This window comes from Podarcis gaigeae (genome assembly GCF_964106915.1).
Source record: "Podarcis gaigeae genome assembly, chromosome: 16".
NCBI classification, from domain to species: domain Eukaryota; kingdom Metazoa; phylum Chordata; class Lepidosauria; order Squamata; family Lacertidae; genus Podarcis; species Podarcis gaigeae.
Window position 1 is genome coordinate 5,070,998 of NC_139693.1, and position 16,773 is coordinate 5,087,770.

Consider the following 16,773-nt stretch of genomic DNA (forward strand, 5'->3'; position numbering starts at 1 on the left):
CTAGTCTCTGTGGTTTAACCCACGGCGCCAACTGTGTCCCCGGTGAGCATGTAACAGACTAGCAAAAGAGGGGATTTCGACAGGTACAGCTGTACCTGTAACAGATGCTCATTCTGGCATCAGCCTGACAAATGCAATGAAATTTTTTGAGGGTTGGCAGAAAGAGATCTGCCACTCTCAACATCAAGCCCTGTAACCAGGTGGATGGAAAACAATAAACCTTCCGAATTGCCCAGCAGTCTCTTTCTTTGCCAGTTTTGCAGTGTTTATAGGTTAACCTATTACAGGGCAGCTCCTATCAAGATATAAAATAAAATTGCTTAAAACTGATTGGAAAAATGAGAAGCGGACAGAATTCAAAAATGACCGATTAGGCCATCCCCAGGCACCAAGACAAGGGTGGTGGTTTCCCCCCTGCATTCAACATTGCCTGCAAATTAATAGACTGGAGGTTATTTGATGCTTTTGGTATTCGTTTGGATTGCCTTCAGATTATAATTTATTGTGTGTTTCCATTTTTTTTATGCAAGGTGTTTGGGAAGCCATTATTATTGCCGTAGTTAATCATCAGGGCTTTTCCCCCCCCCCTTCATTCGGAGCTCACTGGAGCTCAGCTTTGCCACCTCTCAAGCGGACACCATTGCCATTCTAAGAGAAGAAGGGAGAAGTTCGTGGTGAGCTCTGGCACCTCTTTTTCTAGAAAAATAGCACTGATGATGATGATGATTACATTTTGTTGGAGGAATTTATGTATAGGTTGGGGGGGTTGCCCTTCCAGCAGATATCATGCACATGCAGCCCACTACCAAAGCCAGCACAATCGCTTTTGTGACTTTTGTGATTTGTCCCCACAAAATACTTCATCAGAGTTTCTTCTTATCTGTTCAAAGGGCCTTTGCTGCACGATACCAAATGCAACAACTCACTGATAAATGTATCTATGTACTGGCTCACTGGGAAAACTTCAGAAATCCATATAAACCTGTGAGGTCAGCTCCTCAGCAGCCCCTCTGCCTGGTGATAATCCCTGGCCTCCTGATACCTGAGTGCCAGACAGGTAGCCATTCCAGAAATAACAAACCCAGAAGAAGACAAAAGGGTGTGATTAACTTGGCTGGGAAACAAGGAAAGTACACATCTCTTTTGTTACACTTGATGGGTGTTTGGTGGAGGGCAAGGAGAAGCATGGGGCAGGGTCCAGGATGCTCAGATTACTGCCACCAGACCTCCCCTTTCATGATGTATTAGTGATGTAGTTTGGGGGCTCTTTTGTTTGGGACTTCCATCTTGTTCCACCTTGTGGCAGGTGGGAGTCCTGTCACAACAGACCAAGCCTACTGGCTGCTGTTTTGCTCTGGTATTCCTGGCTGGTGTCCTTGTTTTTTTGTCCAAGGGAGCCCTCAGATTTCTCCATTAACAATTTACCAGTACACCCCCCTCTTTCCTTCAAGAGGTCCAAGGTGGTGTACATCGTTCTTCTGCTCCCTCCCCTTTCATATCCCTCACAACAACCCTGTGAGGTAGGCTAGCTTGAGAGCGAGTGTCTGGCTCTCAAGATCACAACCAGTGAGCTGAATGGCCCTGTGGGAAGATTTGAAACCTGGTCTCTCCCAGACTAGGAAGCAGAGTAACACAAGAAGAGCCTGCTAGATCAAGCCAATGGCCCATCTATTCCAGCATCTATTCCACCCAGAAGGCAGAAGTTTAGATGAACTAGCTGTCCCTCTGGCATCAACATAAAGTCACCATCATGCTAGCAGTGGCGTAGCGTGGGGGGTGCAGGGGGGGTCAGCCGCACCGGGCACAACATCTGGGGGTTAGGGTTAGGGTGCGCAAATCCACGGGTTAGTGGGCGCAAATTACTTGCCTTGCCCCGGGTGCTGACAACCCATGCTACGCCACTGCATGCTAGAGCCTTTAGCTGGCCCTGTTCATGGAAGCACAGAGAAAAGAAAGCGGAAACGCAGAGTTCTAGGTGGCTCTTTGCGGTCCGGCTCTGGGTGATGCTGACCGCAGGGACGTCATGGGTCCCTGCTTACGAACCTCGGTTAGAGGTGCCTTCGGTTTTTAGAAAGCCAAGCGCCGCCTGAGTCAGTCTTTCTGCTCTTTTGGTTTTCTGCCCTTCTTTCTTGGTTTTGACACCCCCGAGCCTGTGTTCTTCACTTGCAAGAACAATAAAAACAGGAAGCAAAAGTTTGTGTGGCTTTGGCCGGGCCCCGCTTCATAGCTGCGACACTTCAGGTGTGAGGAGAATCGCCTCTCTTGCCTCGCCTCCAGCAGCCAGGCCTGACAAGGCTCCTGATGGCCCGGCATTGTAAGCACAATGAGCAAATAAATTCAGCTGGGCGTCCTGAAATAAAAGCTGAAAGGCAGGGCAGGGAGGGAAAGACCCCTTGGGCTTACGGATAAGAGGAAACTGCCCTTTTGGTTTCACTCCGGCTGGATCTAGACGCATCAAAGAAGCGATTCAGTTAAACGTGTTGCAGGCTTTGTATGAGAAATCGTGTTGGCAAAAATGGGACTCCACAGCGCCATCTGATGTCACAGTGTTATAATGCATAATATACAATGCAAGAATTTAAGGTCTCAAATATATAAATTAAATGTACAAAGCAAACACGTATATAAATACATAAACCACATGTCTGAAACAGTACAGGAAGACAGTCCTGAAACCATTTTGACTCTCCCAAACTGACCAAATGTTTCTCTGCATGGAGGGAAGAACTGAAAAAAACTCCTCATTGTCTCTGTGCTCACAAATCCTGCCTTAAGGACACATTTAAGGTGTGAGCCTTAAGGGTGAGCCTGTGACCTAGATTCAGGATTTAAGTGGTTATAATAACAAAAGAGTGTCCAAAACTCAGATAATGCAATCAGGTAACTTGCCAGACAGGAGATAAACAACACACTCAGGATTCTGTTTTAGACTGCCCCCTGTGATGTATGTATGATGTTTCTGGGGGTGGTCTGGAGTTTGAGGGTGGGCATCTTAAAAAGCAGAGACATCACCTTGCCGACAAAGGTCTGTATGGTCAAAGCCGTGGTTTTCCCAGTAGTGATGTATGGAAGCGAGAGCTGGACCATAAAGAAAGCTGATCGCCAAAGAATGGATGCTTTTGAATTCTGGTGCAGGAGGAGACTCTGGAGAGTCCCATGGACTGCAAGAAGATCAAACCTCTCCATTCTGAAGGAAATCAGCCCTGAGTGCTCACTGGAAGGACAGATCGTGAAGCTGAGGCTCCAAGACTTTGGCCACCTCATGAGAAGAGAAGACTCCCTGGAAAAGACCCTGATGTTGGGAAAGATGGAGGGCACAAGGAGAAGGGGACGACAGAGGATGAGATGGTGGGACAGTGTTCTTGAAGCTACCAGCATGAGTTTGACCAAACTGCGGGAGGCAGTGGAAGACAGGAGTGCCTGGCGTGCTCTGGTCCTGGGGGTCACGAAGAGTCGGACACGACTAAACGAGTAAACAACAACAACATATAAGGGCGGGCACACCTTTGTTCTGGGTCCTTCTCCTCTCTCCTCCATGTGTGTGTGGGGGGAGCACCCTCTCGCAACAGTTCAATAAAGATCAGGCTTACCAGCTGCTTTGCTTCTCAATATTCTCTGGTTGGCCTCTGTTCTTTTTTCTGACCGATGGAGAACCTACAAAAGGACTCTATAAGGGCTCTTGTGTACCCCGTAAGGAAATAAGGGCAGATTTTATTTACAACAATATAAAGCACCCTTTCTTTGCCAAGGTAGCTGAGTCCTGTGCTCACTTCGGCTGCACATATACTAAAATTGGAACGATACAGAGAAGATTAGCAATGTAGCCGAGTTCTCTGTTTCTTGTTTTCCCAGTCATAAGTTCAGTTTTCCACATTTCCACATCAATATGTAATAATAATAGTAATAATTGTAATTATAATTTCCTCATGAAAATTCATGAAATGATCTTTGCTCAAAACATTGAAAAGCAAGCACAGCCTCAGAGTTTTTTGCAGTCCTGTCTTTTAAAAACAAGCATCTATTCAGGTTTTTAGTATTGCTTTTTTCTGTAATAAAGTTATTCTGCACTGTATCTTCCTTTAACTCGTTTAACCACACGAATGCTTTGGGCATTTCCCTATCTATTTTTTGCTTTCGTTGCATCAGCCGTCGTAACTCTCAAGGAGTTACCTCAGCCTGTTGCACAAAATGTCTTATTTAGTTCCCTCTTTTCACAGGCCTACAGTTCATGGGTGATGCTTTTGCAAACGCCGAAGAAAGATCCACCTTCGATTGTTTGTTCCATGGACTTTCCAACTTGGTCCGACTTGCACTACAACTTCCATCATCCAGGATCACTGGTCCTGCTAGCGAGGGATGATGGGAGTTGTAGTCCAACAAGAAAAACAACAACATTTCTATTTTCATTGGAGAAATGTTGGAGGTTATTTTGGCATGATCCAGCAACTAATATCTTCCTACATTCTTCTGATGCCCTGCTCCTAAACCTGCCACTCTCTGATGTTGCTTGATAAAGAAATGGCGAGCGAGATCTTAACTGCATTCATTTTGTTAACTAGCGTACAGTGGTACCTCGGGTTAAGTACTTAATTCGTTCTGGAGGTCCGTTCTTAGCCTGAAACTGTTCTTAACCTGAAGCACCACTTTAGCTAATGGGGCCTCCTGCTGCCACTGCGCTGCCGCTGCCCGATTTCTGTTCTCATCCTGAAGCAAAGTTCTTAACCCGAGGTACTATTTCTGGGTTAGCGGAGTCTGTAACCTGAAGCATATGTAACCTGAAGCGTATGTAACCTGAGGTACCACTGTATTGAAAACACCACCCACTTGTATAAAATATCTAGGTGGTGGTCTGCAATATATAAAAAACAACTGCAATAAACCAACAGAGCAATGGAAGTCCTGGATTCCTTGCCTATGGGGAAAATCCCTGATTCTCCTGTCTCTCTCCCTCCTTCAGCTTCCAGCACAGACTGCCAAAACTACAAAGCAGACCTGGTTGTCTCAGGTGTGATAGCGATGCTTCTCCTCCTCCTGAGCTTCTCCTCTGTATCTGGCTCTTCCAGGCCAGGTAACAGCATCCTCAGGGACGTATTCAGGGCATCCTTTCTCAGTATCTCTTTATGGCTTAGGGCTGTACACAACTCTCCCAGATTTGGAGGTACTGCAAGCTCATCTCTAACTTGTCTTTGCAGAATTTATGAGAGGACCTCAGCAGCTACGGGGGAGTTACAGTTAAGGAGATGTTGGTAATGTTCTTTCCAGCGCATTGCAATAGCTTCAGCTCCTCGAAAGATTCCATCAAAATTTACACATCGCTTGGGAAGACAGGTGAACCAATGCCAGTGTACTGGAAGAAGCAAAGATCTCCAGCGTTGAAGCAATGATACTTCAACATCAACTTCATTGGACTGGTCAGGCTTCTACGGAAGCCTGATGATTGTCTTCCAAAGCAACTACAGTGGTACCTTGGGTTAAGTACTTAATTCGTTCCAGAGGTCCGTTCTTAACCTGAAACTGTTCTTAACCTGAAGCACCACTTTAGCTGCTGGGGCCTGCTGCTGCCGCCACGATTTCTGTTCTCATCCTGAAGCAAAGTTCTTAACCCGAGGTACTATTTCTGGGTTAGCGGAGTCTGTAACCTGAAGTGTCTGTAACCTGAATCATATGTAACCCGAGGTACCACTGTACTTGTCAGGGAACTGCCATCGGAAGGGCAGGTGGTGGAAGGGCTCACGGAGGCTAGGAGAGACTCAGCAGCAGAGGAGGGAACCAGCAGGGGGAGAGAAGGAGCTCCGAGGGAAAGTGAGTCGGAGGGATGGCTCAGGGACACTTCCAGCGAAAACAGTGGGGAAGTTTCAGGACCTCCTATAGGGACACCCACCCCTCGCCGGAAACTGTTGCGCCGAGAATCCAGAAGACGCGTTTCCGTTAAGGAGCTTTTATGTTGGAAGAGATTCCGCAAACGCCCACTGTCGGATTCTGCCAGCGATTGAGGGAGTCATGCTTAAGGGGCTCCGCTATAGACAGAGCTTTGATAATCAGGCCAAACTCTGAGGGACTAAGCTTTTACGCACAAGCAGCTCATCATCCCATCACAGTACTCTATTCCGAAGTTAAAAATGGAAAGCGTAATGCTGGTGGTCAACAAAGGAGGTTTAAAGACTGTCTCAAGGCAAATCTAAAAAAATGTAGTATAAACACTGACAACTGGGAAACACTGGCCTGCGAGCGCTCCAGTTGGAGAACAGCCTTTACCAAAGGTGTCATGGGCTTTGAAGACACTCGAACTCAGGACGCAAGGGAGAAACGTGCTAAGAGGAAGGCACGCTTGGCAAATCCACACCATGATCAGCTCCCAACTGGAAAACAATGTACCCACTGTGGAAGGAAGTGTGGATCCAGAATTGGCCTCCACAGTCACTTACTGCCTCATTGTTCAAACTGTGTTTGTGGAAGACAATCTTACTCAGCTACGAGGGATCGCCAAAGGGAGATGGCTTAGGGCAAAGCAGCTGGGAACCTCGGCCTCCTGGACATCAGGGGCCGGACGAAGGAGGAATGGTGGAGAGCACCACCCCTCCTCCTGCACTTCCCAGAGAAGAGGGAAACAGTATAGATTTAGAACAGTGGTTTATGATTTTCGGAAGCTGTGTCAGGCCATTGGTCCATATAGCTCCATATCACCCACACGGGCTGGCAGCAGCTCTGGAGGGTCTCTCCCTGGAGGTGCCATTGGGGAAATGAACCTGGGGCCGTTTGCATGTGAAGCCAATGCTCTGAGCCACAATACATGAAGATATTCTTGAGAATGAGGACATTCATGGAGGAAACATCAAGTTTAATACAAACATCAACATTCAGCAAGTGGGGAGGAAAATATATTAAACTTCTGGCATTTGATTGTCTTCTTTCTGTCTCTCCTTCTAATAAACCATGCTTTTTTTAACCACTTGACTGTATCGATTGGTTTGAACGGGACTTTTCATTTCTTGCAACGGACTTCTGCATATTCGGTCTAGAACGGGAAATGGAAAAGCCAGAGGCCACTCAGTGTTTTTTTAATTTTCTACATTTGCAAAAACAAAGCGCCCCCCCCCCCCGCTTTTCTTGGACCAATTTAACACTTTGATTTTTTAAAAAAGCGATCTTGTTTTCCTGTGGTTATTAGTCAGTTTCACCTCGTGAGCCTTACGCACTTTCCGTTGCAAAAGCAACATTACAAAGTTATGACTATTGAAAAGTAATGCATTTTTTTTTAAAAAAGGAGCATTTTCACTAGATCAAAAAAGGAGTTTTTAAATTCAGGTTGTTACCCCTAGAATATTTTTCTTTTCTCAGCTGCCCAATAGTAGTTTATGACATTTAAAGGTCCAAAATAAAATAAAATGAAATGAAATAAAACAATAAAACAAAACAAAACAGGACTGTGCCAGCAATTAAGAGCACATCCTTTCACAATGTCTGTTTTCAACTTCTTTTTATGGTTTTTATTGTACGGTTCTATACTTTTATTGCAGTAAACCGCTTTTATATATTCTTTATGACACAGCGGTGTAGAGATATTTTTTATAAATCAATAAAAACTTCACTATGCAGAGATGGTGAATTACCTGTGGGGTCTCCCTCATGGGCAGTCGATTTGCTGGTGCATCTGCATTACCTGGGAAGAGAAAAGGGACAAGAAGAAGAAATGTTAATCAGAAGGAAAACCTGAGGAACAGATCCGTGTGACGCTGCTCATTCCCCAAAGGCATTACCTCCAGATCGAAGTTTTCTGCAGAGCAGGACCAAAGGGGGAATCAGCAGGACGATGACTAAACAGGGTATCCCAATCAGCAATATGTTCCTGCAGTCCTCTGCAAGAGGAGAGGTGGAAGAGAGAGGAAGAAAAAGGTGGTCAGTGACTGCAGAGGCTGGAGGACCAGTCTAGGGCAAAGGGGAGAGCAAGTTAATCTATGGAACTCTCTTCCACAAGAGGCAGGGAAGACCACCAATTTGGAGCACTTTAAAAGGGGAGTCATTTTGGGCTCACAGCTGTCCATGGAGGCGCAGGTCAATTCTGTGTCCAGGGCAGCTGTTTATCAGCTCCACCTGATACGCAGGCTGAGACCCTCCCTGCCTGCCAACTGTCTCGCCAGAATGGTGCATGCTCTGGTTATCTCCCGCATGGACTACTGCAATGCCCTCTACGTGGGGCTACCTTTGAAGGTGACCCGGAAACTACAACTAATCCAGAATGTGGCAGCTGGACTGGTGACTGAGAGCGGCCGCTGAGACCACATAACACCGGTCCTGAAAGACCTACATTGGCTCCCAGTACATTTCCGAGCACAATTCAAAGTGTTGGTGCTGACCTTGAAAGCCCTAAATGGCCTCGGTCCAGTAAACCTCGTCTGTACCCCCATCGTTCTGAGGTCCAGTTCCAAGGGCCTTCCGGCGGTCCCCTCACTGCGAGAAGCCAAGTTACAGGGAGCCAGGCAGAGGGCCTTCTCGGTAGTGGCGCCCGCCCTGTGGAACGCCCTCCCACCAGATGTCAAAGAGAAGAACAACTACCAGACCTTTAGAAGACATCTGAAGGCAGCCCTGTTTAGGGAAGCTTTTAATGTTTGGTGTTTTATCGTTTTTTTTACTATTCTGTTGGGAGCCACCTAGAGTAGCTGGGGAGACCCAGCCAGATGGACAGGGTATTTTTTTTTTTTTAATTTTATTACGGCCATTGGCCCATATCTAAAACAATACACCAAAATTTATCCATAAACAATACAATTTACACAGTTCCAAGTTAAAACACCCATATAAAACCAATTTTACTTCAATTAAGTAAACACTATACACAATAAGCTCCCTCTATGTAAACCGCAATTCAAATCCCTCAGATTTTGGGGGATATGCGTCTTAGTTCTGGCACTTATTGATGGTTCTTAAGTTTAGCTAAGCTGTCAGAGTCATACAGTGATCCATTTCTCCTCTTTTGAAATAAGACATTAATCAGGTATCTAGCGACTGCAAGGGATTATTATTAGTTCCTCCCTGTGAGAAGTGAGATTACAGGGAACCAGGCAGAGGGCCTTCTCAGTGGTGGCACCCGCCCTGTGGAACGCCCTCCCATCAGACGTCAAGGAAATAAACAACTATCTGACTTTTAGAAGACATCTGAAGGCAGCCCCGTTTAGGGAAGTTTTCAATGTTTTATGTTTTATCGTGTTTTTAAAATTCTGTTGGGAGCTGCCCAGAGTGGCTGGGGAAACCCAGCCAGATGGACAGGGTATGAATAATAACTGATGATGATGATGATGATGATGAAAGAAGACTAGGCAGATGCACAGAGGAGAAGGCTATTGATGGCTACTAGCCACAGTGGCTATGCTCTGGCGGCCCAGTTGGAGCAGCAATGCTGGAAACAACAGGAGGGGAGAATTGCTCTCACGTTTGGCTCCTAACTACAGTGGTACCTCGGGTTACAGACGCTTCAGGTTACAGACTCCGCTAACCCAGAAATAGTACCTCGGGTTAAGAACTTTGCTTCAGGATGAGAACAGAAATCGTGCAGCAGCGGCGCGGCGGCAGCAGGAGGCCCCATTAGCTAAAGTGGTACCTCAAGTTAAGAACAGTTTCAGGTTAAGAACGGACCTCCGGAACGAATTAAGTACTTAACCCGAGGTACCACTGTACTGGTTTCCCCTTAGGGCATCTGCTTGGCCACTGTGATGACAGAATGCTAGGCTAGATGGGCCCCCTTTGGCCTGAGGCAGCCGACACTTCTTACGTGTTTATATGTAAATAAAGTAGATTAGCCAAAATGCTGAGATGCTGAGGTCTGTCACGCAAGCTGCGAAGACTCTGCGGATCCCTAAGTGTGCCGGTGTCTGTCGGTTGCTGTGATGTTCGGGCAGAAGAAAGCCTTTGAAGCTCCTGAACAATTGGCCAGGAGGGAGGGAACATGCCAGTCGGGCATGTGTCTCTGCAAGGGTCCTACTCAAGTGTAGGACGAGCTCCTGACAGAATCTTGATAAACTCAGTAGGTTAGCTGGGTAATTTTAGACTCTGGAATTAAGGGTTGTATAAGACTGCCATCTTTTGATGGGCAGTTACTTCCTTCAAAATGGGGCAAGACCTTGGGTTTGGAGACCCTTCTAGAAAGCCTGCTTGGTGGGGGCCCAGGCTTCTGCAACACCCCAATAAAGTCATGTCCTGATGGCTCCACAGAAAAGGTCTGTGCCCTTGCAAATCCTCACCACTTAGGGAAATGGGGTCCATGGAAAAACTACAAGCTGAACTAGCTATTTGGTTACAAAGTACCTTGGGTTGTAGACACTGTCTTCGAAGGGACCTCTGCACTGATGTTTCTTTTCTCCTGGTCTGAACAGGAATAAGCCATCCCTTGGCTCCATCTCTCTGCAGGAATCAGCTTCAGACTCCAAACGGTGAAGGCTCCTTCCCCATCGATCACCTCACCATCCTTCCGGTCCTGAGATGTTTCCCCACCAATATCCCAGGAGAAGGTATCCTCATCAGGGTTTGCGTCAATCAGGAGGCAGAGGAGGGGAAGGTGGTGGGGGAGCTCCGTGTCTTCTGCAGCGGAAGGAGCAAGGAGGGAAAGTCTTGGCCCAGAAGCCCCTAGGAGAGAAGGAGAATCGTACGAGAATGGCTCCTCAGATCTTTATCTTAATCCCTCTCGTAGGTTTCATGGGGGTGACATGGCTCCTCAACGAACTAGACCCAATAAACAGCCATCCCAGTGACCGTTGCAGGAGTTAGAGTGTTGGACTGTGGCCTGGAAGAGACCTGGGTTCAAATCTCCACTCAGGAAGCTCGCTTGGGCCGGGCTCAGCCTAGACTACCTTACAGGGATGTTGTGGGGATCAGTGAGGAGCAGCTGAACCAAGTGTAATACCTGGAGCTCCTTGGGGGAAAAAAGTGTAAATGCAATAATAAATAAATAAAGCAAATGCTACAGACCCTAATTTAAATCTAAGCCATAGTTGCTTAAGCCTAATCCTACCAATATCTATTAGCAGTACAGTTGAACCTTGGTTTTCGAAAAGCTCCTGAACGCCACAAACCCAGAAGTGACTGTTCCGGTTTTCAAACGCTCTTTGGAACCCAAACGTCTGATGGGTCTTCCGCGGCTTCAAATTGGCTGCAGGAGCTTCCTGCAGCCAATCAGAAGCTGCGCTTTGGTTTCCGAATGTTGTGGAAGTCGAACGAACTTCCGGAATGGATCCTGTTTGACTTCCAAGGTACGACTGTATTGGTATTACAGTAGTACCTCTGGTTGCGAACAGGATCCATTCCAGAGCCCCGTTCGCAACATGAGCAGAACGCAACCCACGTGTGCACGTGAACAGGTCGCAATTTGCTGCTTCTGCACATGTGCATGACGTCATTTTGAGCATCTGCGCATGCGCGAGCTGCGAAACCCGGAAGTAACCCTTTCTGGTACTTCCGGGTTGCCACAGGATGCAACCTAAAAATGCTGAACGTAACATGACGTATGACTGTAATAGTAATATTAATACATTTATTTCTTGCCCTGCACCAGCAGGTCCCAGAATGGAGCTAACAATTTGCTAGAGTGAGGCACAGCTACCCTCAGATGGCAGATATTGGGGGGGGGGAACAACCCCCTCCCTGCCATCTCCTCACCCCGTCTCCTAAGGCAGATTGCCCTGCACACAGAGGGACAGGCAGTTCTGCGTCCGGGGCTTAAATGAAATCCCAGTGTCAACCCAGTTGGATTCTGTATGTGGAAGGAGAAGGTGCCATCTTGTTTTCTTGCCTCAGGTGGCCGTGAAAGCAGGAGAAATGAGAATGGGAGCATCACACTGGCTCCAAGTGGTTTCAGACCAGAGTCCCTTCAGAATCTAATTCAGAGGCTCCGTTAAGATGTGCACCTGCAACATCAATTGTGGGTGGCTCCCACAACTGTGGAAGCCAATGGAGACCAGGCACATGACCCCCTCTCTCGCAAATTTTAAGCAGGCCCAAAAGTTTTATCTGGTTTTCTACTGGGCTGTGGGAGGGCTAAATGGGACTTTCAAACCGGATGCTGTGTTTATAAGGAGTTATTTCCTTTTGTTTTATTGCACAATGCGTCGACTTCAAGTGCCACACGTTTGTGTGGTTCTGCGGAGACAGAGGTCAGTGGGAAAAAACCCCTCGCAAAGTAAAGCGCAACCACTTTTACTTTCGAGAGAGGAAACCAGTCACAATGGAGATGGTCTGTTGAAAGGAAGCTGAAAGGGCGAGTCACTTAAGATACGATCGCTTCTGGCTACTCACCACGATCACAAAATCAAATCAAACAAACACTCCGCAGATCAAGAAAGCATCAATTTTCTGCAGCTGTTTCAAATGCTTGGGAAAACCCAGGCATATGGAAAACCATTTTGGAAGTGGGTTGGTTGTGGGGGTTTTTGCCGAAGTTTGTAAAAAGATGGCTCAGAAAGTGGTTTTAAAGCTCAGCAACTTTGCGAAAGGAAAGGTCAACAACTCTTGGCTCTGGATTTTCACTTCCTGAAATATGGCAACCCTGTCTTCATCCTCCACCCAGTAAGAGGCGTTATCGCAGTTCAATGGCACATTTCAGCCAGGCGAAAGCATTTAAACTGGGGGGTGGAGCAGACACAGTGAGGGGTGTTGACCTGAAGGGGGCAGGGCATGGTCGATGTGGGAACATGGCCTGTGGGGGGTCTGCCCAGGCCCTGAGAGTGAGGAGCCTAGAGGCAACATTCACACACCCCGGGCCTGACGTTTCCCATCCCTGCCGCTGAAGATGCCAGTGTGGTTAAACAGCAGTGTCACGAAACCTAAAAAAAAAAAGGCAAGAGAGCTTGTTTAAAGTAGTGGAAGCTGCGTCCAGACATGGATTAGAGCAGGGTGGAGAGAGACCCACAAAGCAAAATTAACAGAAGGTTTGGGGAGCAAAATGCTTAACAGGTTAGGACAAACAAATAAAAATGTCTTTAAATATATCTGCGGCAGGAAACCAGGCAGACAGGCAGTTGCAGCAGATAACAAAGCTGTGAAAGGATTAACTAAAAGGTGTCGGGGAGAAACTCAATTATTTTGTGGGTCTTCACTTGAGGAGATATTGGGCAGTTATTTGTGTGCTGTTCTTTGAAACTTGCTAGCGGCCTATGGCAGGGACGCGGATGGCCTAGGACTTGCCGATCAGAAGGTCGGCGGTTCGAATCCCCGCGACGGGGTGAGCTCCCGTTGCTCGGTCCCTGCTCCTGCCAACCTAGCAGTTTGAAAGCACGTCAAAGTGCAAACAGATAAATAGGTACCGCTCCGGCAGGAAGGTAAACGACATTTCCGTGCGCTGCTCTGGTTCACCAGACCCGGAAGCTGTACGCCGGCTCCCTTGGCCAATAAAGCGAGATGAGCACCACAACCCCAGAGTCAGCCACGACTGGACCTAATGGTCAGGGGTCCCTTTACCTTTAGGGGCCTATGGCAGGTTTGCAAGTGGACTGGGTGTATATTAAATAAACAACAAGAGTATCTGACATCGGCTGAGCCACTCACCTAAGACGATCAGCCTCACCCCACTCAGGAAGGTGAATTTCTGAGTCATAGCTCCAACACAGTAATACACCCCAGAATCTCTTCCCTGGACGTTGTGTCGGGTCAGATTCACTTGGCTTGAGGTTTTTGCTCCTGGTTTTTGAGTGGTATAAATCTCTGCAATTTTACGCAGTCTCCCTTCCTGTTCCTCTTTGTACCAGCTCACTACCGACACAAAAGTTCCTTCTGGAATGTTGCAGCTGATGTTGACAGTGGCGCCAGGAGGTGCTGAGATCCTTGCCAGCGTCTGCGGGAATTCGGTGATCCCCTGTGATCCAGCAGCTACAACAGGGAAGCAAAGGGATGTGTGGTTGGTCCTATTTGGTTGGTCCCACTAAACAGAAAACCAAGATGGCCCCATGACTATAAAACATTTCTTTTAAAATAGGGTGTGTATGACAGACCTGTTTGCTGCTTCCCCCTTTCCCTGCCCCTGTCTGGATTGTCACTTGATGGAGGGTAAGATACAGAAGGATTATTAAACCTCAATAAAAGGATGCACACTCAGAAATTGATTTCTCTCAGACACGTTGAATTTTTCAACTTCCGAAAATGAGGGGTGCTGAAAAGTTGTAACAGAACTTGAGAATGCAAAAGATATTTAGGTTAAATTAATATAATTTAGCTTTGCTTGGTAAGTAAAATAATTGCCAAGCACTTGAAATTATATACATTATTATTATTCATTTGCTGCTGCTGCTGTTAATTCAGCATCACCTGACATTTTCAGAAGGAAAAATTTAAAGTGTTTGGTTTTCTGAAAGCAGTTTATGTGCTTCTTCATCAAACATAGCCTTACGAAGCTAAATGTTGTCCGGTCACAAAAATAATGGCAGATTTGAATTCTCCACACACACCAAAACATAGTTTTAAAACCCCTCACTGAAGAAATTTGCAAAAATTAAGTTTTACCCCCTAAAATAAGAAGCACTGTGGGTGTCACATAGCATCACAAATTTTACATTACATAATTAGCAACTACTATAATTCCAAGCCGATTTCTTGTGAGGAGCAATTACCCTGCCAAACAAGTGTGCTTAAGCAACTTTATATACTGAGAGCTGCAAAAAGAAAACCAACCTCCTTTTTGCTCCTTAGGGAAGGAGACATGTCAATCAAGTTCCTAAACCAGGTTCCAAATAAGGAACTTCAAATATTTATTCAATGTGCACAGAGATAAATATACTTTACTGATTACTGAAACTGAATCAGTAGATTGTACTATATAGAATTAAAGTGTTTCTTTTTGCCAATTTAGAAGACATGACATCACGAAATATAAGATAAGCTCATCGTTTAATTGAAGCGCATCTTGCTATTTGTCAAGACTCTGCTGAAGATTTGAGGTGGGAGAGAAGTTTGTTCAGCTTTCATTTTAATGGGAACCAACCTAATTTGTGCTTCCTGAAAACATAAGCAGATTGAAACACAGCATTCCTACAAAATTCACATTACTCTGAATATTTCAGGGTAGCTGTCCAACCCAAAAGTGTGCAGCTATTAGTGAAAACAATGTGAAAACAAAGCTACATTATGTTATGGGAAATTGCTTGAAAAAATGCACGTTTTGCAAAATTGTTCACAAATATGCATGCGTTATGCAAAGAGGTATATCTTATGGGAAATGCTTGTGAAAATGGATAAATATTTCAATACAGCTTTTTAACAAACATTTGCAAATTGATGCAGAGATGTGGCGGAAAGCAGGTCTTTTGGGAAGGGATGACAAACTGAAAGAAGGCAAAACCGAATGGTTTGTCCATTGCTGGTGAAGACAGGTAATAATTTTACTCACGTTTTTTATTTTTTTAAAAAAATCTGCGCAAAATGCACAATCCATGCACGCTACAATTCTATAAATATCTGCTCAGAAATAAGTCTCACTGTGTTCAACGCTGCTTACTCCCTAAGAAGTGATTATTATTATTATTATTATTTGTATCCCGCTCTCCCCAGCCAAAGCCAGGCTCAGAGCGGCTAACATCATATAAATAAGACAATATGCATAATACAATATACAATATGCAAATAAAATAACATTCAACATTCATTAAAATAATATAGAATAATATTAAATATCATTAAATATAGGACTGCAGTCTTAAAAGCAGAACCAATATATAAAATCCATCGAAACCTCATCTCACCACGAATTGTTAAACTTATCAGGTTCCAGAAATACTTACTGCGTAGAGAAAGTAGCACGATCCCAAGAAATGATACAAACATTTCCTGGTTTTGCGCAGTCCTTCGTTGGGCGAGGGCAAAACGTCGTGATCGTGTGACAAATTCCGTGGGAGCGAAGCCGGCGAAATCCAGAGAAGGTGGTTGGAATAGGAATGCTAGATGATTGCTTTTCTCCTCAACCACGAAAGCAGGAAGATGTGGACTAGTGCTTTGCTCTCCAGTGCAGCAAACCCAAACCTTCCCCCAATTTTCATCAAAAAAAATATATTTATGAAACAGAAAACCATTTGGTGCTCCCAAACACTGACCAACCTGCGCTGCAGAGGAAACCCAAATCTGCTGAATAATAGGGCCGGCTTTTAACGGCACGAAAGATCTTCAGATATGGGACAAAACCTGAGAGCTAAGCTCTGGGATTCAAAATCCACTGCAGCAAGCCCAAATCTTTCCCCAGTTTTCATCAAAAAATAGATTTATTTTTTGGGTGCTTCCAAACACCTGCCAATCTGTGCTGAAGAGGCAACCCAAATCTGCCTATCAAAACCTGATAGCTAAGATCTGGGATTCAAAACTGTACCAGGGGCATCAAAACTGAGCTGCAGTCCTGCTGTAGGTTTGACGTCTCAAATAATTCAGGTTCAGGGGTGGTTCTGTTGAATTCAGGTGGCTGGTCCCCCTCGCTGTCTGCCTGGGAGACAGACAGTGACCTTTCTCAGTAGCTCCATCCCCACCTTGAACCGCCCACAGGGAGGTGTTTCTTTGCAAAAAGCTGGGACCACACGACTAGACCTCTTCCTTGAAGCTGCAGATCAGACGCAGATTGGGGGTCAGGGAGGGGGTGTGCTTTTAGTGGCGGGGGGAGCGCTACAGCGAGGATGGTTCCAGCTGCACATTCGTTCATCAGAAGCAACAAATAATAATAATAATTTATTATTTATACCCAGCCCATCTGGCTGGGCTTCCCCAGCCACTCTGGGCAGCTTCCAGCCAAGATTAAAAATACATTAAAATGTCATA

General features: G+C 45.9%; 1 protein-coding gene across 1 annotated transcript; it reads right to left on the reverse strand.

Annotated features, from left to right (window-relative positions):
* Positions 1-6,823: 6,823 nt before the first annotated feature.
* LOC310833373 (uncharacterized protein) lies at positions 6,824-16,480 on the reverse strand. Its single transcript, XM_083716082.1, has 6 exons — positions 15,756-16,480; positions 13,531-13,851; positions 10,300-10,617; positions 7,758-7,856; positions 7,611-7,660; positions 6,824-7,015 (listed from the first exon to the last, which is right to left on the reverse strand). The coding sequence occupies exons 1-6, from the start codon at positions 15,796-15,798 to the stop codon at positions 6,983-6,985; spliced, it is 864 nt and encodes a 287-aa protein (XP_083572208.1). The 5' UTR covers positions 15,799-16,480; the 3' UTR covers positions 6,824-6,982.
* Positions 16,481-16,773: the final 293 nt, after the last annotated feature.

Excerpts from the sequence above, each read along its gene's own strand:
- LOC310833373 (XM_083716082.1), bottom strand. The coding sequence starts at position 15,798 with ATGTTTGTATCATTTCTTGGGATCGTGCTACTTTCTCTACGCA. Across the intron at positions 10,618-13,530 it reads GGTGAGGCTGATCGTCTTAG|GGGCTTCTGGGCCAAGACTT; the intron begins GTGAGTGGCTCA and ends CTTCTCTCCTAG. Across the intron at positions 7,016-7,610 it reads CCATGAGGGAGACCCCACAG|ACCGAATATGCAGAAGTCCG; the intron begins GTAATTCACCAT and ends TTCCCGTTCTAG.